This window comes from Stegastes partitus, unplaced genomic scaffold (assembly GCF_000690725.1).
Source record: "Stegastes partitus isolate 25-593 unplaced genomic scaffold, Stegastes_partitus-1.0.2 Scaffold6, whole genome shotgun sequence".
Taxonomy (NCBI): Eukaryota; Metazoa; Chordata; class Actinopteri; family Pomacentridae; genus Stegastes; species Stegastes partitus.
The window spans coordinates 848,295-875,734 of NW_007577737.1; the positions used below are offsets into that span (position 1 = coordinate 848,295).

At 44.7% G+C, this 27,440-nt stretch overlaps 1 protein-coding gene across 5 annotated transcripts in view; it reads left to right on the top strand.

The window, feature by feature from the left end:
• Positions 1-27,440, top strand: part of LOC103356545 (RNA binding motif, single stranded interacting protein) — a 211,766-nt gene that overhangs the window by 161,194 nt on the left and 23,132 nt on the right. For 3 of the 5 annotated variants that reach the window (XM_008280734.1, XM_008280750.1, XM_008280741.1), the window contains exons 7-10: positions 876-982; positions 10,008-10,051; positions 15,601-15,697; positions 19,431-19,481. In XM_008280734.1, coding sequence (XP_008278956.1) covers positions 876-982; positions 10,008-10,051; positions 15,601-15,697; positions 19,431-19,481 — 299 coding nt within the window. The remainder of the gene's footprint in view (positions 1-875; positions 983-10,007; positions 10,052-15,600; positions 15,698-19,430; positions 19,482-27,440) is intronic. The other 2 variants (XM_008280759.1, XM_008280767.1) reach the window with 1 other exon arrangement.

Genomic DNA, 27,440 nt, shown 5'->3' on the forward strand with positions numbered 1-27,440 from the left:
TTTCTTCTTTCCTTGTCTGTCTTCAGACTTCTTTTTTCTCTCTCTCTCTCTACACTCTCTCATCACGAGAGTCCTTCACCTGGATCACTTTTGTCTCTCTCGGTGCTCACCTGCAGCTCGAGCGTGAGAACGTGCCCTTTGAGAAGTTATCTTTACGCCAACGCAGGTCATCGCAACACTCTGGTCGACCTTTTATTGGTAATTATGCAAACAAAAGGCTGTTGATAGGGAGATAGCTCGGGTGAGGTCGCACCTCAGAGGGCCTTTTTTTTCATCTTTTAATTGGTTTAATAACGGCTAGTTCATGTTGCTGCTGATGTGTCGGTCCTCCACAACTTTAGTCAGAAATGCCTCGACTGCCCCTAGCGTTTGCACCAAATGCAGCGTAATTAATACCGATATCAGCCGTTGCTCGAGCAACACAAGCCGGTGAGGCGCTGACGGCTGCTGAGTGGAAAAAGACATAAAATTTCAAATAAAAGAGGAGATGGCTGTAGTAGTAAAACACGAAGGGATTACGCGTCAGGAACAGGAACGCCTTCTAGAAATAAGCTTTGGCTGACAGAGCGCTCCTGCATTACCATCTCAGAGGTATTTACAAGAGCGATTACTGTGATTATTATTTCAACAATACCCTGCAATGCTCTTTCATGGGCTGCCAGCCCGGGCCGGGACGGGGAGGGCTTGCCAACATCGGCGGTCTGGGAATCTGTCTGGGAGCTCCGTAGGACGGCTGAGAGGACGCAGGGAGGAGGGCGGAGGGAGACGTGGTGGTGGAGGAAGAGAACACGGTTCAAAAGAGCTTCTGTCTTCATGAAGGGTGGCCCGATGCAGTCCTCCTAACATGGTTCTGTCCTTTCTCTCCCTGTCTGCAGCTCCCACGGAGCCTTTGCTGTGCAAATTTGCCGACGGAGGGCAAAAGAAACGCCAAAGCCAGAGCAAGTACCCTCAGAACGGGAGGCCGTGGCACAGAGAAGGCGAGGTAAGATGTCCCGGTGCCGCAGACGGACGCAGGTCCGCTTTACTGGCTGACCCGTAACTGGACAGAATCTTCCATCGGCTGCTGACTCAGTGCAGCGCGAATCAGTGTCAGAGAGTAAATCTGAACTCACACCAGGTCTCTAGAAAGGTGTTTTTTTATTTTCTTCACAACCAGCTTCTTTGGGTTTGCTGCTTAAGTGAACACATGTCAGAGACCGTATGGAGATTATTAAAATAACACAACATACATGATGTAACACTCAGAACTCACAAATATTAGTTTTCATCATTTTATTTGTGTCTTTAAAAAATTATCAGCTCTTTTTTTTTTCCCAAGATGGCGCCGTGAGCAGCCAATCACAGCGGCTCTTACCTGTTTTCTGTATTTTTGATTCTTTACTTTTTCTATCTTTTTAATATTTTCATTTCAAGCAGCTGCACCACATTTGCACAGGAAAACAATGGAGACGCAAATGAAGGTTTTATTAGTTTGCTTTTTACTTTTTTCCGAACTTTTAAAGTCTGCATCTGGCGAGCCATGAAGCCACGGCTCCATAGTTTACACCCAAACATATTTTTATCATCTTGTGTTTATACTTATTTTATTTTATTACTTAATTATTATTATTTCCTAGGACTTCTTCTCTATATCTATTCACATTTTTCAGTATAAAATTAGAAAAACGTTAATGAAAACTCTCAACCTAAAACTTTCCCAGTTCAGGTTTTTTTATTCACTTCTTTTGGTTTTTTCCATAAGTGGTTTATGCACATCATGGTCGGTAGAAGCACCTTTTTTCAGATAGAAAACATTCCCTGTTTCTGTTTCTTTTGCTGTCTTCATCTCTGGACAGCGTGAAACTACAATCTGCTAAATAAAAAAAGCTTCCCGAAGACCTCGCTCCAGGATGGCCAAAGTTTTGTTTGTTGCTTCTGCGTCTTCGAGGCTTTTAGCAGTTGGCAAACAACGTGTTACGATTCTGGCTTCTTCTGCTCTGATTATTATAAAACAACCGTATGTAGCCTCGACTCACACCTCCAGACCACAACATGCAGGCCAGAGCTCCAGAGCAGTTCACAGAAATAATTCCCATTTTCTCTTTTTGTTGCATTGTTTCAAAAGTGTACCGCAAATTTCCTTGAGAGAATATAAAATATAATCTGCTGTCTGATGCTGTTTACTCCTTAAAGTCTTTACGCGGCATTAAAGGAGCAATGACAGCAATAAAAACTTGTTCATGTGCAGTAGATGATAAAGTTTGCATCGTGTAAAAAACAACTCCACGAGCATGAAGCAAAATCCAAGATGTGTTTGAACTCACTGGAAGGAAAAAAAACAACCCAACAGGTGTGTAAAAGTACAATTTGGTGCCCAGATCAACAACTAAACTTCACATATTTATTTTTATGCTGCTTATAATAAACCGTCATCTAACCTCCATGTGTATAAAGCAGATCAGTAATAAAGAATAATAAATCACAAGAAGAGCAGCTGATAGACAGAAATACATGAACATAACATGAGCTGCAGCGCCACCTGTCTGGAGTTCGTATTATCCAACTTCAGTCGTGTGATTGTAATTTGTCTTTTGCAGAATAACGATAAAAAGTCCACTGACTGAATACAGCAAATATTTGCCGAGAACCAGGAGACGACGTTCGACCAAATGTTGACTCGGTTCAACTCTTTCCATTCCAGCGCGGTGACGTCGTGAACAAGGCGTCTGAGGTCATTTTATTTCTAAGAACAGACCCCACCCTGCTCGCGAGGCCCCGAGAGACGCTGGCTACAACATCTGGCGTGATGTGAACCATTACTGCCTGTCGTTTGTATTTACTCTAAGGTATAGAGCTGCTAAAAAAGAAAAGAAAAATACCCCAGATATCGATCAAACAGCCCCTGGATGTATATGAGCTGTCGTGTAAATTGCATCTCAAGCCAAATGCCTCGCTGAACACGTATATTTCCGCCATACATCACCATGCCGGGAAACCTGAAATTGGATACAGCGCGGTAACGCTGGGGGGGGGGACAAGGTTACAGCCTCTTCATAGGCTACCAGGCGGCTATACTGGGAAGGACACGTAGAGGAGAGCTTCGGACCAGACCGTATAGAAGAGCAACGCCGAGGCTGACAGTTGTGCTGAAACGGCAACGTGGTGGAAACCAGGAGAAATGTTTGTCCTTCAGGAAACACACCGTCTCTCTGAGTGTGTGTGTTGAGAGGGAGGAAGGTGGAGGGCTGCATTAACTCTGTGTGTCCATCACATGTTCAGCAGCCCTGACACACACACATAAGCCAGCGAGGCGTGTTTAACCTAAATCACGTCGCTGCTGCGGGCCTGCACGTCGGCCGGGTCGGCTCAGTTGACTTAAGGTGAAGCGAGATGACTGAATGTATGAGTGAGAGCCAAGGAGTCAAAATAGAGGAAACACCCCTTTAGTTTTTTGATCCCCACTTGTTATACTCTGTGCCTTACATGCAGCTTCATCCTGTAAAATATCTTTATCTAATACCGAGCTGCAGTGCCGTTAAATCATACTGTAAACTCTTTTCTTTAAAGGTGCTCTTGCAGGAAAATTCCCCGTAAAGATCTCGCTGCAGCGGTGGACAGTTTGCAGATATTTTACATGCAACAGACACTTATTGTGTGTTCAGACAGGATGTGATTAAAACCTAATTTGCACAACACAAATTGGTGCAAAGAAGCTGCACAATCTGTCGTTTCAGGAAGTGCAATGTGAAGTAAAGCAAATCACCTTAAACACGCTACAACTTCTTTTTATTTGGTTCTTGTTTTCTGTGACTAATCTACAAGCGTAGTCTGACCGATCAAACATAATTTACTCCGCTTTAAGTGTTCTTGGACGCACCGTTTTTAAATTTTTTTTTACTTTATTTCAAAGACACAGAGTTTGTCGACGTGCAGCTTCCACATGTTTGCACCAGAATGAGCAAGGATCAGTGGAGATGCACTGGAAAGGAAAGATTCAGCCTCAGACTCAGAATTACTGTGTAATTTGTATACATCATTACTTATTTAAGTATATTTTCTGTAAACCTAAATTTTTTAAATGATGCTCACCAATAAAGGGAGACAATACGGCAGCACGGCAGAGAGTCGGCGGTAAAATCAGGTCATTGTAAAGCAACACCTCAGGTTTAGTCCAGAGGTTCTCCAACTTTTTGAGCCACGACCCCCAAGACAACATAAGTTTGTGTTCCCCAATTTGAATTTTTACTCTCTCAATCACTTTGCTGTTCGTACATTAATGTGTTAATAATTAATGTGCTAATTCCTCAGATAAACCTCTTTACATTCACACGTTAGCTTTCTTTTAAATGAATGAATGAATGAATTGAATTTATTTTGAACAAATGAAAAGGAAAAAACATATATAAAACAGAAGAAAATCATTTTAAAAAGAGCAAAAAAAGAGTAATAATATTGTTGCATAATCAAATCATAATATTAACAAGTCCAAAAAAGGAATGGGAAGAACTATACGGTTTATGTTTTGACAGCCCTGATACACATTTATTAGATTTTTTTTTTTCTCATGATCTGGCGACCCCCTGAAATTATCTTGGGACCCCTATGGGGATCCCAACCCCCAATTTGAGAACCTTTGGTTTAGCCTGACAGTTGTCCTCAGTTAGTTTCCAGCATAAGTTATTAACTGAGCTGTAATAATGTGGAGCTTGCTTTATAAAACCGAAGCAGCCTGACAGTAAGTCACAGTCACTGTAATAAACCTGCTTTTTGGTGAGCTCGCTTCATGGAGAAAAGAGAGACCTGAAACTGCTCCGTTGTGCTGTTATTTACTGATTAATTAGCTATTAATTAGGGACCCAGTCTGAGATTTAGACCATTTTTTTTGTTCTTTTGTTTTTTTACTAATTCGGTTATTTTTACTTCTGAATTTTCCTGCTACATAAGCTTGTATTGTTTTCAAATTGTGCATCAGATTTTAAATTATTTATCTCAACAATGTCATTTAAATCCTGGACAGAGAAACGAAGCTCTGCTGATTTACACCCGCTGCAGGAAAACATAAATAAAATGCATCAAACATACAGATAACAGAGAAAGAAAGAGGCTGAGGATAAATGTCCTCGTGTCGTCTCTGAGCAGCCGTACATGTGTCCATCGTATCCGAGTTAAAACCAGCTGAGGAGGAAATAAAGATCTGCAGCATGAGGTGGTTTAAGGTGAGATTTAGTGCTCGGGGAACATCGTCAGGACGGTTAAAAAACTCCTTCACTGAGTCTTTGTCCGGATGTTGACATCTGAAGCTTTTGCATCCACATCTGGTATCAATGAGCAGCTTTATTGTCCAGGTGTGACTCGATGTGATCAAATCTGTGGCCTCAGAGTCCGGTGACCTTTTTTTTCTTTCCTGTCTCCAGCTGTACAGATTGCATTCACACCTGGCACACATCGGGCTGCGGTGCAAGTCCGATCACCTCCAATCCTGATCGGCATGAATTTACACCTATAGAGTCGATACAAAGGCCCGTATGTGTGTGTGTGTGTGTGCGTGTATGTGTGCGGGCATTGATCAAGCGAGGGCGGTGGAGATGGGAGATAGGCATCGTATGTTAGTGTGTTTATCAGAGCCGAGGCCATTCCTCACCTCGCTGTGAAGGGCGGCCCACACCATCCATTACTCCCTCATCTCACTCTGCTGCTGCTATCTTTTGCTTCCCTTCACTCTTCTCCCCTCTCTCTTGTCTCTAAGTGCTCTCTCTCTCTCTCTCTCTCTCTCTCTCTCTCCTTCTCCTCACAGTCTCTTCCACTTTGTCTCCCTCCGTCTCTTCCTCTCCTGCGTTTGAAGTCTTCCCAGATCTCAGAGCAACATATGGAGAGAGAAAGAGCGAGTGACTCACCGAGAGAGGCTGAGAGAGGAGAGAGGAGAACACATTGCATGATCAGTCAGGAGTTACAAGGGGTTGCGTGCTGCAGGGTGGCTGCTGCTGCTGCTGCTGGAGGATTGAGAAATATAAGACAGATTTTCTTGTAAACTACCCAAAGTGTGAGTCTAGAAAGTGCCGTCTCTGGCTGTCTCATGCTGACAAACATATTAGTCACTGCACTTCTTGTTTTTTTTTTCTTTCCTCTCTCCCTCCACACATTCGAGCAGCGAGCGCCGTGGGTTTCTTTTCTCTTTCTCCTCTTTTTCTGTCTCTCTCTTTCACCAACACACACACACACTCCTACACACACACACACACACACACACACACAAAAACTTTCAAAGTCACACTTCTCAAGCACCTACTCTAGGGGAATGAGTGTAGATGAAAAAAACATCCGGCTTTCCACTCTGTGTGAAAGCCTGACAGATGTCCGTGTGTGTGTGTGTGTGTGTGTGTGTGTGTGTGTGTGTGTGTGTGTGTGTGTGTGTGGAGAGCAATTCTGAAGGCAGAAACACAAGGAGCGGGTCAGTGTGTGTGTGTTTGTGTGACACAGCTCATGAACAGCAGGCGTCCTCACACTCAGGCCGTCCTTCGCCCTCCTCATGAACCGCTTTAAACACGATTATGCACATTTACACTTTTGCACATATTATTTATTTCTGCATTTACATTTGCACCATTAGAGGGACAGAAGTCATTAATGCAAAGTAATTCTTCACAACTTCCTAAACTCGAGTTAATGATTGAGCGTAAAGACATACGTTTGGATGGAGCTGTCACCACACTCTGCATACATTTACACTTTGTGGATACGGAAAACGGCTGCAAAATGGTGCAGTGGTTAGCACCGTCGCCTCACAGCTAGAAGGTCGCCAGTTGGCGTCCCAGTGAGGACACCCGGGATCTTTCTGTGTGGAGTCTCCATGTTCTCCCCGTGCAGCGTGGGTTCTCTCCGGGTTCTCCGGCTTCCTCCCACACAGTCCACAAACATGCTGAGGTTAATTGGTGATTCTAAATTGTCCGTAGGTGTGAATGTGAGTGTGCTTGGTTGTCTGTCTCTAAGTGTAGCCCTGTGATAGACTGGTTACCTGTCCAGGTGAACCTGCCTTCACCCTGAGTCAGCTGGGATAGTCTCCAGCCCCCCATGACCCTAGTGAGGATGAAGGTGTAGAGATGATGGATGGATGTAAAATGGTAAAGAAATCTTCTGTTCAATCCTTCTAGTTTTTGCATTGCATGCCAAATAAATATAAACAGCTCAGGTCCGTTTGTGGCGGCTTCCATCAGCCTCTGTACAGTACCGGTCTCGGATCAGACGCCTCCACAGTCCGCCTGTGTCTTTTCCTGACGGAGCCAAAAGCCTCCCGCATCAGTAATCAGTCAGCGGCGGTGGATGCGGGGTCCTCGGTCAGGAGCTCCTCTGCTGTGGAATTCATCAGCACATGGAAGCGAGGGCAGCACTTAGGGGAGTTATCAGCCTCGCCAGACAGCTGGCCACGTCTGCCACCGCCATTAGCATGCCTGTGAACACACAAGCACGCTGACGGGCAGGCGCCGACGCTCACTTGATCTCACGTTTTTGTGTAAAGAAAGCCCATAAATGCATACACGGGAGGAGACCTTATGGAGTCACCAAAGGGGAGGAGAAACAACAAGTGGGGGAAAATACACAAAGCAGGAAGTAATTTAACACCACAAAATGCTCTTCGGGCCTTCACAGCGTTACCGCACACACCTACATCCACACATGCATCCAGGAGCTTATTGGTTTGGTGGAGATTCTCTGTTTTTGCTCAGTCTCAAGGGTTCGGTCCGGGCTCGCTGATCCCCCTGCTCCTCTGAGCCACTATTCCCTGAACTGTATAGCTCAGTGCAGGTAGCCCTCTGGAGGAGCAAGGGCAAAGGAGGTACAGAGGGGTGGGAGGGGAGGGGAGGGGGGGTAGATTAAGAGATGAGGAGAGTGAGGGATGAGGGGAGGAAAGGTAAAGGGAGAGAGAGGAGAACACAAGATTTTGAAGAAGGAGGAGGAGGGAGGGTAAGCAAAGGAAGGGCAAGAAAAGAGTGTGTGTGTGTGTGTCTGTGTGTGTGTGGGTGTGTAGTGTGTGCATGTGTGTGTGTATGCTGATGAAATCTGCCATCCTCAGCAGCCTCCCGTTAAAAGAAATCGGATTAGCTCTCCTCCGGGAGGGAACCTTCAGGAATGCAGATGAAGGATTGCGGCGGCGCACAGGTTTCTCTCCTGGACTCAGAGAGGGCCTCACACACACACACACACACACACACACACACACACACCATCACCACCACCAGACAAGGAACTCAGGTTTTCCTCTGCTCACTCCTTTTCTCCCTCCAAAGGGCATTTCTTCATTTCCTCTCATTCATAAAAACATGACGCTACGTGACAGAAATATAGAAAAAGTCTTCGATACTAACTCGCTCCGTCCTATCGACTCGGCCCCTCTCCCACATCGGCTTTGTCACTTGTCAGTTTTTCCAATTTGAAATGAGTTGATTTAGATTTGATTTGATTTATTTGTAACAAAAAAAAAAAAAAAAACGGATCAGGATCTAAATCGCATTATTCTGCCCCCAAGTACAATAAAAGTACAGCAGATTATCTGGGTGACATCGGTGCAGGAACACAGCGACGGCTCGGTTCTGACACGGACCAGCAAAGAAACTGGTAATAAAGTTAGCACAGGTGGCAAACGGTCCTGTATGCACATATTCATCACTTATTATTATTATTCTGGGAACTTATTTACTTTCCTGCCAGGAATTAAAGGAGAACAGAAGTTAACCGTGTATATCAGGGCAGCCTTGAGCTTCCACCATGAGTCAAAAAACAAATCCTGCACTTTGATTCTGTCATAGATATGGAGATATGACTAAATCTATTGGGTCAGAAATATACATACAGCGATGCTAATGTTTGTTTAAATGTCCTTTGGCCATTTTCACCTCAGCTAGGTGCTGTTGGTCGCCGTCCACGAGCTTCTAGGTGCATCTTTAGCTGAAATACGCAACTTAAGACTGAAATGAAATACAGTCGTGACTCGATAATCCGACCCTTAACAATCCTAAACCTGCTATCCGACAGGTTTTTAGGAAAAACCAACAGAACCCATAAAAACAGCCTTAACATAGCGACAGCCTTGGATTCTGACTCCGACATGACATTTAATGTCACCAATCAGGATAACGGCGTATTATCTGACTGAACAATCCTACAGATTGGCTACGTTCACACTGCAGGACTTGATGCTCAATGAGGATTTCTTTGTGAGCTCCTTCACGTTTCCAGTTAAATGCGACTTGGATGTGATCTGCTGTGTGAACTTCATATGTGCACGCAGCGAGCGTGCTCAGTGTTTATGGAAGTAAACATGGATGGTAACGGTGGAGCGTATCTGCCACTCCCCCGCCGCCACCGATGGTGGACACAGAAGTGTGAGCGCTAACTAAACTAACATCAGCAGCCAAGTACTGCCTGTGTGTTCTGGACACTTCCACCGCATCAGAGCGCTCCCACGGGGTGGAAGTGTCCGGAACGTGCACAAGCGCACCGGTCAGTAACAATACACTAGTTATTGTAACAACTATGAACAATAATTAACAACTAATGAACCTTCCAGCATCAAGCCCTCCTTGTATCTGGACCTCCGTCTTGACAATCCGACAGCCTTGCTATCCGACATAAAAGAAGGTTTTACATTTAGTGTCGGATCATCGAGTCACTTGGTCTCTACAAGTACTACGAGTAACTTCTGCAGCAAATCTAAATCTGAAGCCAGCAGGTGGTTCATTCAGCAGAAAGACTGTTTGAAGATAAAATCTGGAAACCAGCACCTCTGAAGGTCACCACATGAAGACGTACAATTCTCTTATGTAATTTGCTGCAATAAAAAATCATAAAAGCACGTTTTCTACGTTTGCATTTCATTCTTTTAATTGTCCTCAAATCAACTAAAGAAGAAAATATTCCAGAAGTTTCCTGTCATTTCTTTTCACTTCAGTTTATTAATGTTGTTTGATTGATTTCATTCTAATGGAAGTCTTAATTTGCCTGATCCTGGATCTGTCTCTGCTCTTCTCTTCCAGACTGGCATGGCGTTAACATACGATCCTGCTGCAATGCAGAATGGGTAAGAGCCTGATAGTCAATCCATCCTTGGCACCATCTAATACACTCACCTCTTGGCTCGTAGGGCCGCAGTCAATATCACTGTCATACATAAAGATTAATGTAGTGTCTGCACTTTGTTACTGTTTGATTAAGGAAATCTATATGGACTCCAAATATCGGTTTTCATCGGTGGGGTCGGGTGAGAAATGGCAAAGAGGCGCTGAGTGGGTGTGTTTGGGTCCTCGTGTGTGTGTGTGTGTGTGTGTGTGTGTGTGTGTGTGTGTGTGTGTGTGTGTGTGTGTGTGTGTGTGTGTGTGTCTTTATGCCATGACTTAATGGTGCTGTGGAAACAAATGACCCGGCAACGTGTTTTATTTTTCCCCACAGTCCCGAGACAGGAAGCTGAGTGCCGAGGCTCCCCTCTACCTCCCTCTGGCCTCAGCCGCTCACAGGAAGCTCCTCATTCCCGCTTCCTAAACCACTCATCCCCCCGTGACTCTGAGTCAGTCCCAACCAGGAAAAAAAAAAAACAACTGGATGAACGGCATCAGTCGTTTTACACCGTATAAAAGCTTTGCTGCCAAATTAGAATCCCAAAAGGTAGTCGTGTTAAGCAACAAACCTGCAAACTAGAGGATAATAATAATAATGAAGCGGTTGAAGCTGGAAGGTTGAAACACAAACGCCACTTCATGTTCTTCACACTGTGCTTACAGGTGCATCAGGATTCAAGTGCAAATTGGATTAGTGAATTTTAAACATAATTATGATGCAAATTACCCTCATCTAATGCATATATAAGCTATTGTGGGACTGAATTTACATCTTCTCATTTGCATTAATATTCGAATACATTTATATTTCCGTAGGAGATCACCAAAGAGGAACGTTTTCAGAACGTGTGATGTTCCAGCATCCGAGCCTCGTGTGTCGCTGACCTTTTGGATGTAGCTCCTCATTTTTTCAACGTGTAAAAATTATTGTTGTTTATAGCTGCATAATCAATTAAAGTCAGAGCATTCCAGAAAACATCATCAAGACAACAACAAATCCAGCCATGTGAACAACTCTATGTGTAGAAAACTAGCCATGAGCTGAGCATACACATTTTATAAAGGTGCCAAAATGTTGTTATTACACCACACATAAATATATGTCATGTTTTGTAAGTTATAGACTGTACATGAATAAATGTATTGATCCTCTGAACTCCAAAATCCACAAGCACGTAGGTGAGCTTATCGTCTCCCAGAGCCTTGAAACTTAAAAAAATCGTAGACTTTCCGGCGTTCCTTAACCCTCCTGTTACCTTCAGATTTACATCTTTTATTCTTGGATTCCAGTACTTTAAACCTCCAGAAAATATCATAATTAAAACTGTTAGCCAAGTTTATGTGTAAACAGCCCTTTAGAAATGATGTCAGTGACTTATTTAGAGATGCTAAACACTGAATGGTGTCGACTTATAGCTAACAGGAGGGTTAAATGCACCATGTGTGACTTGCAGATATCAGGAAACATAATGAATTTAAGCTTAAAATTGTGATATTTCATCAAAATCCCTTTATTCTGTGTTCTCTTTTTAAAATTAGCCAAAAATAAACCGTTCGCTCTAAACAGATCCTGTGAAAAAACAAACATTTGGTGATCATCGGTGCAACTAAAGAGCCATTAGTTACGCAGCCTCGGTCAAAAAGTCAGAAATTCAGTGACTTTTCAGCAGCCTGAGTTCACACAGAGCAGACAGGAGGCAGCTGTAAAGGTGAATTAGAAATGTAAGTAGTAAAGCATCTATAATATGTAGGATGCACGATATATCCACATCCGTATCGGCCGATATCAGTGTTTTTTTCCCATATATCGGTATCGGTCCGATGAACAAATTGTCTAACATCAGCACCTTCGTCTCTACGTTTGATATCGCTGCTATTTCACATATGTTTTCACTTAAATGGTCCTGGACTGAACGTTAAATGTGTTAAAATATATTTTACTTTTGTAATAGGAGGACTATGTGGTCTCATTTGGCTTCTTCTGAATAGTTTTCTCACAGTGCTTCCTTATTCTCATTTTTCAGTGTGAACAAAAATTGAATATCGACATCGGTGATATTGGTTATTGGCGATATCAGGAATCTTAATATCGGTGTCGGCCAGAAATTTCAATATCATGCATCACTAGTAATATTCTTTTTTTTGGTAACGTATGTTGGCAAAAATGTCTTTTCCCCCCAATTTTTACGACACAAATAATTTAAGAAATGTAACATCATTTTTTTTGGTCTTTTTTGTTATTAATGGCATTTGTCGAGCTGCATGAGACACTTTTGAGTTCTCACTAGTTCTAGTCGTGGTTGTGCTGTTTTCCATGGAGGTGCAGGACTTAAATGACAACACAGAAGCAAAAAATACAGGCTTAGAGTTCAGAGGGTCAATATTGTACACCAGAAACCACAGACATACAAAGTAATCTAAAGCACGTTATCCTACATACTGATTAATTCACTCAGTTTGACTCTGTTGTGAACAAACTTCAATGCAAAATGATGCAAACAAGCCGCTCACATGGAAACAAACAGAACATTAAGGATGCAAGAACCAACACTGATGCTGTACATCAGGTCTGGTTGCGTAACTTGTCTGAAAACCTCCATCAGCGCCGGCGCCGGCGACTGTCGGACGTTCCACTTAACCCCGCAGCGGATTTCAGTGTAAACCTCCAACAATGAGATAAAGCAGCGCGGCCGACCACCTCCCTTCTGCACAGCTTAAGACGAACCGCAGCTTCTTGAGATGCATTGAGTTTCCTCCGAGCTCAGCCTACAAGCGTGTTCCTTAAGTCAGCAGCCAGCACAGCACAGCGTCGCCCAAATACTGAAATCCATGTGTAAAAAAAAAATATATATATAGAGGGAGACAGAGAGAGAGAGACAGCCTCCTGCTTTATGTGATGACTAAGCTCAATGTGACGCCTTTCAATCGACGACGCTTCATGAAACTTTTATGTGTCGTTTGAAATACAATATGAGGTGGCTTTTTTTTTAGGAACAAGATACCAGATAAATCCACAGTGTTTAGTGTGTGTGTGTGTGTGTGTGTGTGTGTGTGGGTGTTATTTCCTACAAGGATGTTTTTGTGTGTGTCCGAAAATCTGAAACCACCTTGAAAATGTGTGATATTTTCATGTAAACCTGAAAAAAAATCCAAAAGTTTGATGATTTGGAAACCTTTAAAAACACAAAAAACCAACCAAATCTCAGAACATTTTTGACGTTGGGTCCATGGTCGGATTGTTCCGGTCCGAGCACACCAGTGCAAGGACCCTGTTGTAACCCTTTGGTTTATTATTATTATTCTACGGCCGAAAGAAACACGATTTTAAGGGCCTAAACATGCCCCAACACTCACCAAAATCGCCACACATGCCAAAACTTGCGAAAATTTCGATATTTTAAAGGAGGTGGAAATGTCACTGCCAAATTGGCTCCACAGCGCCACCTTGAAAATTTCAACGGAGTCCCATCAGAAGCACGCTTGACCTAGAGCTACGCAATTTTCAAAAAGTCGACCAGCGCCAAGCTCTAAAGTGCAACACGGCTCAACGGCACCCTCTACAGTATTTCAACAGAGTCCCATCAGGGCTACGTTTCACCTACAACTACGAAATTCGCCACACATATGTAACAACTCATGCTGCACAAAAAAGTCCATTAGCATGTTTCTGTAAACCCAACAGGAAATCCGCCATGTTGAAAATATTGTGAGCATTACGGCCGATTTTCGCTCATTTTCACAAATTTGTGGCCATTTTCAAAGTCTATGCCCTCCTGGGGGGTACGTCGTACACGCCTGAAATTTGGCCAGCACCAACTACAGGAGGTGGTGATTAAAGGTGATTAAAACGCTCCGCAAAAGTCTGACGCCGTGGAAATGGTGGCCCGTGCAATTTCGATGAAAGGCCATTTTGCTCATTTGGTTTTTTTTGAGTCCCTTCTGACGTCGTTTCACCTACAGCTACAAACATCGCTGTGCATGTGCAGCAGGTCGGGACGCACAAAAAAGTCAACCAGCGCCAAGCCCTAAACCCAACAGGAAGTCCGCCATCTTGAAAAAGGACGTTGCCATAAAACGGTAACTGGCCTGTATGTGCTTTGATCAGCCTGGAACTTCACACACATGGTCCGAGTTGCAGCCAGAAGCGCATTGCCAGCGCGGCCCGACATTAAACAGGAAGTGGCCTATAACTCGCCCGCATGTGCTCCAATATGCCCGAAACTCGACACACAGGCTCCGAGTCCCGCCCGGAGCTCGTTCCTGCCAAACCCTGATGAGCACGAAGGCCGACAATCGTACAGCGAGGACCCATCCATCGCCGCTTGCAGCTTTAATCTTGAGTTGCATCTCTTCCATTGGAGTGGATGATACTCGGTGGATTTTCATTGCAGTCTTTAACTAAATGTTCATCTGTTATGAACACGGCTGTGCTGGTGATAGTTCGGCATCAGAGCTAAGTGAAAGTGTCAGGAGTCAGATAGTTATTCTAATCCCAGCGAGGATTTCTCAGCGTCAGATCGTGTTGTTCTGAAACACTTTGTGTGAACTGGATAAGTCGCCTCCATAACACGATAAAAAAAAAAAAGCCCAAAAGTGTCCACGCCATCATACGATCAATACGTCAGGCTTTGTTCACCGAACAGCGACTTCACCGCCGGTACTGAATTTGCTAAATAAAGAATACAAAACTCCAGCCGGCAAAATTACAGTGAAGTAAAGGCTGTCAGGCGGTAATCTCAGAGGACGAGTAGCTGTCACTGAAGCACTCCTCAAGACGAGGAAACAAGGCCGAACGTCTGCAGTCGGCTCAGACGCAGCAGCGTCGTGCTGTGGATGGAGCGGGGGAAAGGTCCTGTTTACTGATGGATCCAGTTCTGAGATTTGGCAGCAAAAGAAGGGCGAATGTGAGGGAACGACACCGCAGACGATCCATCCCACAGCCAGAGTCTTCAGGGGGGTTTTGCAACTCTATAGTCGGACACCTGCACCGAATCGACTGACCGAGGAGAAGTAGCACTTCATCCTTCAGGGACATTTTCCACCCTCTGCTTTGCATCTTTGTGGAGAAGGATTCAGAATAATGAGCCCGAACACACCTCAAAGCTCTGCTGGAGGACCAAGCGGTGCTGAATGTCATGCACTCTACCCCGCCGTCACCCCACTTCAACCCTGCTCAGGATTTACTGAGGCGCCTGCATGCTGGGAAACTTTCTTCACATTTGGGTCGCTGTGCTGAAAGAACGAGGGTTTGGCAGAAACGTGTGGAGTCCATGTGTTCATAAAGCAAAACAGATATTCAAATATTCTGAAATTGATGTGCTTTTTTCTGGATTTGTTAAGAAATTCTCTGTTAAATCCACAACAGACGTGTCCTCATGAGCGTCCTCAGACTTCAGGACCAGGCTGTACGTTGCAGAAGCTGTGTCCTCTCTACTCTCTGGTCTTCACTCACCTGATTTTGACTTTTCCACCTTTGTCTCTCCTCCCTTCCCCCTTCTTCTCTCTCCCTCCTCAGGTTCTACTCCTCGCCTTATAGCATCGCCACCAACCGCATGATCGCACAGACCTCCATCACGCCCTTCATCGCTGCTTCCCCCGTTTCCACATATCAGGTGGGCCATAATGCACTGCATTATGGGTAGATCGCCGTGTGATGGGAGGGTTTACTTTGTGTTGGTGGGGGACGGAAGAGAGGGGGCGGGCTGCAGAACAGCATGAGGTTCTCTCTTCTCCGCTCGTCGGCTCTCCGTCGCTCCAGCTGTGCGGGATGACATCTGTTTCGTAGGCGGCAAACACAACAGGCATCAGAAAACAAGCAACAAAAAAGGAGGGATTAAAAAAAGAGAAAAGAAAAAAAGGCTGACAGGGTAGAAAAAAGAAACTCAGCCGTCAAAAAAAATGAAAGTGTCGAGGAAGAGCTAGCAGTCTCCTCCCTCCCAGTTTCCTGACCTCTTCTGTGCTCGCTCAGCTGCAAATTCCTCTTTTTCACTTTATTGTATTTTTACCAACTTCAACACAATTCCTGAGTAAATTTCCACATTCCTCATGGCTCTGATCTGTAATGCAACAGAACAGGAACATAGAAAAATCGGTTGTGTGATGTGTCAGGAGCGTTAACCGCATTCCACGCGACGCCCTTCGGTGGAGCCTGAACATCGAGAGGCAGCGATGCCGCGGCCTCTCTCGCTTAACGTCGGTATGCAGGCGAGGATGGCGGCTGAAGAGGAAGGAGACGAAGGATAGATGGGAAAACAGACGAGACAGATGGAGGGAGAGACAACCGGGGAGAGGAGGAAGGATGGTTCAGGTGGCGTTGATGGCGCCGGCTCGGGCGGGTGGGCAGAGGAGGGCTGTTGCTGAAGGTTGCTGTGCCCGTCTTTGAGGCACGCTTGATTAAAACTCTGGTCCAGTACCTGCGGTGGAGGGGCGGGGGGGGGGAGAAAAGTGGGCCAGGGCGCGTCTCTAATCCGCTCTCGGAAGGCTTCCCAAATTGATTTATCAAAAACAATGGCCAGGCTTTTGAGGAATATTAATCCTCACAGTTTCAATATCGGGCAGCTCTGCCGCCGCTTCCTGTAATATTGCCCTTCAGCCAGTCACGGCGGGAAGGTGAGTCCTTCATCTTCTGCTCAAGTACAAAGAGACACAGCAGAAAGAAAAAGAGAAGACAAGCCAGGCTGCCGTATACGCCAGACAAAAGGAAATCACTTCCTTTTATGATGGAAAGGATTGCTTTTGTAATGAAAATCTCAAGGTGCATAGAAACGACTGCGTGCCGCTCCGTCTTTTATGTTTATGTTGAGCTGGTATTTTGCGGGCCGCGGTTCTGATAGGATTGATTTATCAAATCTGCAAATGACCCATACCAACAGCAGCGTTCTGGCATTCTTTTAGAGCCCGGCTCCAGCGAGCTTGAATGATGATTGGCTTTGTTTCCTGGAAAAACAGCTTTGATGATCCACATGAGAGGAGCCGGGCCGGGGCCAGATCACTACCAAGATTTGAGCTGGTGCCGCCAGCCAGCCGTGGCCTGGTTTACATCACCGGCTCTGCTCGCTGGCTCACTGGCTGACTAAATATGTGGCTGGCTGGTTGGACTGGCTCGCTAACTAGCTAACTGGATGACTGTTGGGCTTGACGTGTGACCAACTGGCCGAGCGCGCAGCCGAACGAGTGGCTTTTTGGCTTATTGGCTTAAACTGTAACACAAGCTGTGAAGTTCAGCCAGAGGTTGGGAGCCTCTTAGGTCATCATTCACTTACACTGAACTCAATGTGTGATATATGTAACGCAGGATAAAGAAGCTGATTGTCAGCCCTCATAAGGCCTCTTTATGCCTGCACGTTCTTCCATTACTGATAACTGATCTGCCTGCAGCTTTCTGCTTCATTCCTGTTATTCTGGCATTTGGCTTTTTGACGTCTCGAGCGAGTCTGCAGGAAATTCAGCCTCCCTCGTGTCTTCAGTTGTTAATGCTGCAGCTCGACTTTGCCAATAGAGTCGCTGATATCAGCCGTGTGAGATGAGTTCAATAAAGTCTCGTCGTTATGTAACGAACGTCTGCCGGAGAAAAAACAGGTGCACGCTGGGAGACGCCGTTAGATTGCGTCATTCATCTGCGATGCACTCATGTTCTGCAAATCTTGAAAAACAATAAAAAGGCTTCAGTCATGAACGAGCCGGATGAGGTTTGTTGAGGGAGAATTAGGCAACAGGGAAAACAGATTTAGCAAAAAATAAATAGGTTTAAGGTAGATGTTTTAGAAGTAGCTGGCCAGTGTGTTCTGCATTTTTGGATTAGTCTCACAAAAAAAGTCTCACATCACGATCCAGGATTACCGTTTGAACCCCCCATACCTCAAGATGTTTCCGGGATTGTTTTTTTTTTTTTTGCTGCGATATAAAGTCTTCGATGGAAACAGTCTGACTAGAAGTAGAGAAATGTTTTCTAGGAAACAGTTATAAAGACAGAAATCCTTGAAAAAAAAAAAAGAACAAATGAATGTTGAAAATTAAAAAAAAAAAAAACTGTAATCAGAACAACATGCTGCTACCAGTTCTGGAACGTTTCCGGTTTGTTCCTCGTCTCCCGTCGGCTTTCTGTAAACACAGACTGCAGTTTGATTTTTTTTTTTTGTCACATGACTTTTGGCTGCGTCTGAGTCACGATTGTGCCGAGAGCGCCAAATTATTTGGGGATTTTTTTTGCAAAATCTTATCACTGCAAATGATTTACTTTAAGCTTAACCAGAAACCTAAAAGGGGCCGTGGTTCCTTTTGTTTTTCAGCTTGATTTTGGAGATTATTTTAAAGATAATGTGCCTTTCCAAGAGTTTGCTGCATTTCTCTCCCAGTTTTCTTCTTTTTTTTTTTTTTATCTCCAATCCCATTGCAGGAGCCTCTGGTCTGACTGGAGTCTACAGCCCTCCTCTCTATTAAATAATCACATGATGGTCATGCAGTATCTCAGTCAGAAAACGCTGAAGATTAGTGATTAAAGATAAGCCCTCTCTGTGTCTATCCGCCGTCCCGTTCGGCTGAGGAGAACAAACATTGCCGTGTACAAACAAGCAGACTTGGCGTGGCGTTGTAGAATACCAGGCTTGTTTAGGTGCGCGTCCAAATCACGCGTTTGGGTTGGCTCAGAGGATTGATTGCTCTTATAGCCGATTATTCCGTGTTTGTCTTTGTTTAATCTAATCATTTTACCCGGATCAGCGGCCAGTCTGTGTGTTTGTCTGCTACAAGCTGTCTAATTCCTCTCTCCAGCACATCTAAAAGCTCTGTTTGCTCCTCGTCCGTTCCTCCGCTGTCTTGGTAATTGTCGCTGTTTCGGCGTCTCCTTCACGTTTGTAAATAAGCACGGTTTGTCCTCGGGCGTTAGCTCGTTGCTGTTCTGCTCCACTGCTTCAGATCTTTAGATTAAAATAATCCCATTTGTAGGTCTTCTGTAGAGGTGTGTCCTGAGGAGACCTCTGACCTCTCCATCAGCGCCACTGGGTCGGGCATTAATATCATTATAATAGAGACGGAAGCTAATTCACGGGCTCTGTGCAGGAGTCACACTGCTGGCAATAATGAGAAGACAGGAGGGAGATTTGCTGCCTCCAGACTTCCAAATTCTTTTAGTAATTCTTTGGCATAACTTAATCTCTGTAAAGTTCAGCCTTTTTTTTTTTTTTTTTGCATTAAAACCAGTGCAGTCACTTTAAAACCTGCAGACTGTTTGAACGTATTGTTGAGTATTTGAACGGCGTTTATCGCTTCATGCGGGACGCCGCTTGGATCAGACTGGGAGAGTTTATATTGTCACCGTCGTTTTACATTTTATGTGTTTCTTCTCAGGTCCAGAGTACGTCATGGATGCCTCATCAACAATATGTTATGCAACCTACAGTAAGTACTCTGCCATGCACCTGCAGTAGCCGTCCTTGATAGCCCAGTCTCGGTCTAAAACCCATGCAGTCTGTCCCTCTTGCACAGTATTTTGTGAGAGTTGTTGAAAGGTTTTAGGAGGGACTTGTTAAAAAAGGCTGAAAATAGTTTACAACATGGAGATTTTTTTTATTTTTTTTATATTTAGCGTAATATTACTGACCAGAAAGTCTCGCTGGAAAAACGTTTATTCCTCCGCTGCAGGTCAGAAGTTAAACCAACAGGCCGCCACGACACAACAGCTCCTTATGGCGAAATGATTACAGCATCAGTTACTATACAGAGGTTTATACAAGTTCTGATAGCCGCAAGTTTCCATCTTTCCTAAATATACTCGGGGCTTTTTTTTGTTTTGTTATTTTATTTTTTGGGTCGGGATTTTATAGGTGTCGGTTGTGCCAGGAAGCAGTCCGGCATCACACACCAGACCGCAGCACCAGACAGGCTGCAGCCCGTTGCTCGGGGTTACCAGCCTGAGCGGCAGACAGCAGGAGAAAAATAATATTAATTAGATTTCGCTCGCTAGCAACACGGCCGGCAACAGTGAGGTAGTCGCACTGCGTCTAATGAGCTCACGGCGTTCAGCACATTAGAGTTCTGAGAGTCCTGAATCCCGTTTTTATTGGTCACGGAGCTCGCAAATGAGTTATTTCATATTTTTAGTCACTGGCAAAACCCCGTTCCTCTACAGATTCTTGGATGCCATTTAGTGGGTTGGTCCCTTTTTCATCACAAATCAGGGAAGCGTTAACCCTCTGAACTCCAGAACTCAGCGAAGGGGTTCAAACACATGTAGTCATTTAATAATTACAGCGTGTATGAGGGACAGAAAATGTAAAAATTTTAACATTTAAACAGAACATGAAGTATTAAAAAGTGGCACGCCGTTGCTGGGGAAGTCTATCTCAGCTGTCTCAGGTTCACCTGGACAGGTAACCAGTCTATCACAGGGCTACACTTAGAGACAGACAACCAAGCACACTCACATTCACACCTACGTACAATTTAGAATCACCAATTAACCTCAACATGTTTCTGAACCCGGAGAGAACCCACGCTGCACGGGGAGAACATGGAGACTCCACACAGAAAGATCCCGGGTGTCCTCACCAGAACGCCAACCGGCAACAGTGCTAACCACTGAGACACCTGGCAACCCCAAATTTAAAATGTAAAAAAAGTATCTGCAGCATGTAGAATCACTGTTTTCCAATGTTAGTAACGCCTGTGGGCACCTGAAAAACATGTGAAATCAGTTTTTTTTCCAAGAAATGAAACTTTTTTTAATGATTTATGACATTATGACCGTATTGTACTACATGTTTTAGCTCTCTCTGCTTCTATCCATGGTCGTACTGTTTCCAAAACAGAGCAGGACTTTATATTGCACTTAAAACTGAGGCCACAGTGGGTAAAAATATGACTGGAGCAACAAAACACCCTGAAAGTATTAAAGAACATCACATTCTGAGAGCTTCAGCTTGTGTATTCAGCTCCAGATTGATATTCTGAGCAGCCTACCTGCAGCGTTGTTTAAAAACGTGTTTGCTTCTACCAGCAAAAGAGCATTAGCGGTGTAGTAAATAGTTTTCACTTCTTTTAATTGATCCCAGCAACATAAATGCTTTCATTTTGTTGCTTAGAGGCTTTAAGTCATTCTGCCAGAGGCCTCAGCGTTTGCTTCAGGCCTTTTGTGGCCCCTGAAGCACATTCGCTGTACTTTTGTTCTTCGTTGCTCTGCGTTTATTCCCACACTGAGACGGGCTGGCATTCAAGGGCAACAGCAGCATACAACTCTAAAACAGCTTCCCTTCATCACATATAAATACAGTTCTTAACTGCTGCTGCTACGTTAGCGGTTTGATCGACTCCAGCACCGTGTTGCATGTCCGTGATGAACCACCTCAGAAGTGCATCGCGGTACCGAACGCATTAAGAGAGTAAATATGGCTCTTCGGTTGTAATTTTATTGATACAGTAAATTATTTTCTCTTTGGAGAGGAAATTACCAGCCCAGGGGTAACTTGAGTTTTTTTTTTTATTTTTTTTTTAGCCTAAGCTACCTCTAATGTATCACACAGCCGCGTATTTTAAATCACGCTTTAATATCAGATTTTACTGCTATGTGCTTATGAGTAAATGAATATGTATATGGGTGAATAGGTAGCACCTTACCAGTAGGATTTATGACCCGAGGTGTTCTGGAAGTAGTCGAGAGCGAAGTGAAGATATGGAGGAGCAACAACTGCAGTTTCTATATTATTATTATTATTATTATTATTATTATTATTATTATTATAATTATATACAATAACTGTGTCATCAATTTATTACATTAATTCGTTGTGTTTCCCTAGAAATGAAAAGTAAAATGGGGGGAGTTACACAAAGAGGTGAATTATCATTAAATAAAAGTCCAAGAAATAAAATTAACTCGTTTATTATTTACATGAGAAATGATGTTTGCCTGAAGCGATCTGTCAACGGGATTATTAGCTTCAGTCATAGAGGACGGACGCTTGTGTATCCCTGCCACTGAACAAATTGCAAAACACCGGACTGATGGTCCAGCAGTCGCTGGCTGGCTGGCTGGCGGAGTGCTCAACCAGCCGCGTGGCCTCCCGCTGAGGCCATTTACCACTCAGTCCTACCCATCTCACTTCCACTCCCGCTGTGGGACAGTGAACATGTAATCTGGTCGCAGCAGGCCACCAGCTAGCCAGACACACTCACACACACACACACACACACACCACACCCAGCTGCAGCTGCCCTCCACAGTTTGCCTTTCAGACTTCACTCCGAGTGTCTTAACTCACCTCCTCCCTCCTGTACTCTACCACCTCCTCAGTCAGGTGTTCCAGGTGACACTGGTTTCACACTGGATTAACGCTAGCCCGCTAACAAGCTGCCTATTTCTGCCGCTGTGTTTGCCTGTTGTGAGAGTGAAGATGTCAGGGGATGGGCAGCGCTACCAGGTGAATGACAACAGTGACGGAGGCATCTGATGGCGTGACTGCTCAGCATGTGCAGCGCTGTCTGCTTGTGTGTTTCTGTGTGTGTGTGTGTGTGTGTGTGTGTGTGTGTGCATGTGCATGCAGGCTGCACTAATGCGTGTTTATTTAAACGTGCATCCCGTTTTCTTCGTCTTCTGGCATCTTCTCTGTGTTGTTTTGGTTTATCTGTCAGCGCGTAGAGAGACTGTACACAGCCTCACCATCCATGTTTGTGTGCACGCTACGTGTTATGTGTTACCATATGTGTGGTCCATACTGGTTGTTCCCTACCAATGCCCGACGGCAATCCATCTTCCGGCCATATGTCATGAGGCCTCGTGGAGCCCTTGGCAGCAGCAGCCACTAACCAGCAGCCACATTGTACTGCGGCATACGTCTCCTCGTGCCAGCAGTAGCCATGTGGCCGCTCCTGTCCCCATGGCCCCGTCCCCATTGTGTTCCAGAGGCTCTTTCTGTCACCAAACGGCTGCTAGGTGCTAACCCCAGCTGTCACGGCCGTCAGTGGATCATAGCTAGCAGACTGTCTCCCTTTATGTCGTATCGACTACCAGCTACGTCCACGGCAGACCGCCCTCCACACACACTCACAGTCTGCCATCAGCTCAGCGAATCGCATCACATTAGCCGAGCGTCCTAGCCTCGAAGGCTTGGGGGGCTACTCAAGGCATTAAAAGCCAATTGATTGTGCTGCGATTTGGTGGCTCCCTCCTCGCGTTGCATGTTAAACCAGCGGAGCGTCGTGCGATGGCGCTCCTGGTGTCGGCGCAATATGGAGGCGGCCGAGCGTGGAAGGGGAAGAGGTCAGAGCTAGCCGGTCTGACCGCCTACAATAGGACAGAATAGCACTGATTAGACGTACAACACTGTCATCACACTGGAAAAACATATAGAAAGAGTCCTCATTACAAGAAAGTAAAACATTTAATTTACCACTAAAAATTTCTACAAGAAACTTCCTGTGTGACCTCGATGACGTTACCAAGAGTCCACTTGTAATTAACGTCAATGTGACTTATTCAGTAGTTATTGAATGTTGTTATTATTCTAATGTATTAGTTAATGTGTTAACTTGAATCTGTCATGTATTATTGTTTATATTTTCATTTCGTTATAGCTTAACGGGTTGAGCTGGCGTCCCAGTACAGGGGCTCTAGTCCACAACGCAGCGGTCATGGGTTCAAATCCAGCCCGTGGCCATTTGCTGCCCATTCTTCTCCCCACTTTCCTGTCTCTCTCTTGGCTTTCCCGTCAAATAATAGGGGAAAAAAAGCCCAAAAATAACTTGAATTTCGTTATTTAACATCAAACGGATGTGCTTATATTTTGAAGGGACATCAGCCGGAAAATATGGAAAAAATGTAACGCTAGACGCCAACGTAAAGTTAAGAGACAAAAGATAAAAGGGCGAACGGGAGAGATTACTGGATTTAGCAGCAGTGGAGACGGCGACGAGCTTTTACGTTGGTCATCGGAGAAAAGGAGGAGAGAATAAAAAGTGTTAGACCATCAGCCCAGGCTGAACAGCTACACCAGTTAATGTGTTAAATGGAACCATCTGAGCTATAATTTGGCTGATTTGTCTGATTGGATGAGGACAACTTCTTATTGTTTTTTATTTTTAAAAAACGTAGACATGGGCAATAAAACGATAAGGAAAATGTTTGATAGCTTAACTTTTGTACGTCAGATGCAAACTCCTATGAAAGCATAAGTTCAGCATCAATAACCTCCGAGTACAGCTTATCATCCCTGCAAATGGAGCCTCTCCTCGTGGCCTCTGTGCAGGCCTTCCCAGGCGTGCTCGTCTGTGGCTCCTTAGGGATCTCGTCATTGGCTCGGTGGTTGTGAGATGGGTTTAAATCCCCCATGACCCCGTGTCCCCTATCACCTCACATAAGCAGTGCAGTCCAAGGCGCCTGCTGTGAGGACTTGACATCATGCGTCTGTGTTTTTAATTGATGCACCAACATTAAAATTATCACCTGTGTACACGAGGCTAAAGGGGTTAAGTTCAAGTAGAACCTTTATTAAAAACAGGTCAGTAAATAATGTCATTAATCATCGATATCGACTGGAATGAAACATCTTGAATGATGAAGTTTTTGCCCAAGATTTTTCGGTCGGTGATAATTATCTACACCCACAGAAACCAGCATACTTCAGGTCAACAAATGTGAACCTTGTGTGCACCCCTGCTCCGTTCACAGCTCACCACAAACAGTTTGGCCGCTGACATATAGAGACATTCAGATTAAAGCCACTAATAACTAGACAGCAATAAGAAATAAAAACAAAAAGCATTGTACAGACACTAGTCAGACAGTGCAGATGAAGTTTTTATGTGGTTGTAAAACTGACAAAGCAGCTCTTAGCCGGTAACTTCAGCTTAACGGTGGAGCTGTTCCTCTACTGGTGGTTGCTGCTGGCAACAGAGAGCTGAGCATACATCAGCTGTTGTGTTAAAAAACAACAGTCCACTTGTCATAGAGGTGAATTGTATTTGTTTCCAACTAGAGTAAATGTGCAAAACTGATCATGTTCTGGTGTCCTTTCATGTCCCCCTGTAGTCCGGCTTCGTGGGAAACACCACACGTTAACGGGATGTATTTACCGAGACTTAACTCTCTTTTAGGGTCCGTGACAGGCTGTTTGTTTTGATATTTCATTGGAGGCTTCTTATGCTTAGTGGAAGTTATCTGTGCATTTTGCTTGCACCTAACCAGAACATGCACCCTCTGTGATACCAGTGGGGATGGACAGTGTGGGGATACAGAAGCAATGAGCTTGTTGTTTTGCTTTAGCTGGTGTCTGAGTCATACATTGTTAAAAACCCTGGTAATTAGCCGCTCTCTGTTACCGCATCGACTCGTTACCTTATTTTGATTAGTTTCTCCTGATTTATTCCTTACAGTCGCTTTGTAAACTTTAAACGATAATTTGTTGGAAATAGCAGATGATGTACTGAGTGGCAGCGAATCAAGCCGGCCGGTTGCACGGCGAGCAGAGAGCGTTGCAGCGTGCGCCGCTCCGGCTAAGGTGTTCGTTCGTATCGAACTAGATTAAGTTTGACAAGTCCATCCATACGAAACTGGACTTCATCCCACGAAGGAGCTGCACCGTGTTCGCCGCGAGGAAGAGACGGCGAGCGGAGGACGGGTTTCAAAATTTGTTTATCCTCAATTAATGGGCGAGATGCAGTCAGCATGGATATAAAGTGACAGCATTGTTTTTGTTTGTTTGTCTTTTTTTTAAAGAAGCGAACAGCTGAATGAGGCTACAGCCGTCTTTCTCCCTCTCTTTATCATTTGTCTTCCCTCCTTCGTCCCCTCTCTGCTCTGTTTGGCGGTTAGCCGTGGGATGTCAGAACAGTACAACTTCTCTCCCCTATCGGTCAGAGCTACACGAGTAGACGTGGAGAAAACCGAAGAACTAAAGGCCCCCAAATGACAAACACATCTGTGCAGCTCACACGGACACACAACAGCCGAAACACATTGTTAGAGTGCAGCAACACGTTCCACGCGATGGTAAATCTCACTTATGTGCAGGTCATCAATCACGCACACACACTCTCAAATTCACTCCACACTGCCAAAGAGCGTCGGAGGAACTGCAGCCATGCCAGCCTGTCTTTCCCCATGACTTATCCATCCTCCTCCTTTTTTTTTTTATTTTTTATTTTCCTCACTCTATGTGCTTCAAGTGTGCGTTCTCCCAGAGTGCGCTGGCCCTTCCATACTGGAGGTGAGTTATTGAATTCCTCTCCGTTGCGCCCCAGCCGGTTCTCCCTGGCACGAGCTCTGAATAGGCCCCTCTTAGAACTGAACCGTAACTATCTGCCCTCATCGGATAGGGGTGAATCAGTGCACTGCGTGATACCCATCTCCCCCGCTTGACATTAAAAACGCTCCGCGGATTCAGCGAGGGAACATTATGTCGGTCTCGTGGATTTGACTGTCGAGGCAGAATCTGAGACGGGGCCGCGGTCGTCCTTGAGTTCGCTCTATCTCTCTCCTCTCTCCATCTTTTCGACCCTTGCAGTGTCTTTCTATACATCTCCCTCTCTTTTCTCCTTTCTCCCTCCATCCCTGCTGCTTCTTTCTTTCTTTTTGCCCTTTCAGAGTACAACTGCAGCGGCTGTGCCAGCAAAATAAAAAAAATCGTCTGTTCAGGGTTAAAGTTTCAGACATATAAGAGCGATGTTGTTGCAGGGAGATTTAGCGGCACCACAAGCTTTTTGGATATTACCTCGACAAATTTTGAGATAGTTGTGCAAAAAAAAAAAAAACACATCTCGAGACAAAAGCCGCTATGCTTTGGCGGGCAGGCTTTATTAGCTGGCTGTGTTTTTTAATTGGATTTCTAATCTTTTTTTTTTTTTTTTCCCTTTTGTAAATCGAGTAAATATTCTGGAGAGATCCTTACGAGTGAAATGATCCGTTTGTCTACAAAAAAAAAAAGAGGCAGTGGGAGAACGGCTGATAAACGAGCGCAGTCCGACCGTGGAGAAGAACGGACCTCCCGCGAAGACATGACAAATACTGTTACATGCTTCATCTAGCAGCGTTATCCCCTCACACACACACACACCGCACACACACACACACATACACACACACGCTGCAAATCCATCCAAATAGCATGTCTTCTTCAATGAGGACCAGTTAGCGGGTTCTTTTTGCAGAGCGAGCGTTTTATGGTCATAAACAACGAGACTGATGACATGAGTAGTTTAGATCCGTCTCTTGCTTTCAGACACAACATCAGCATTCCCAGAATCCACCTCTGTTCGTACATTTAGGACTGTAAGTTCAACCTACAATACCTCACACGCTCATTTTAAACATGCTAACAGTGGTAGCAACACGTCTTTTTAACAGCATATGTTGTGTTTCATTGGCTG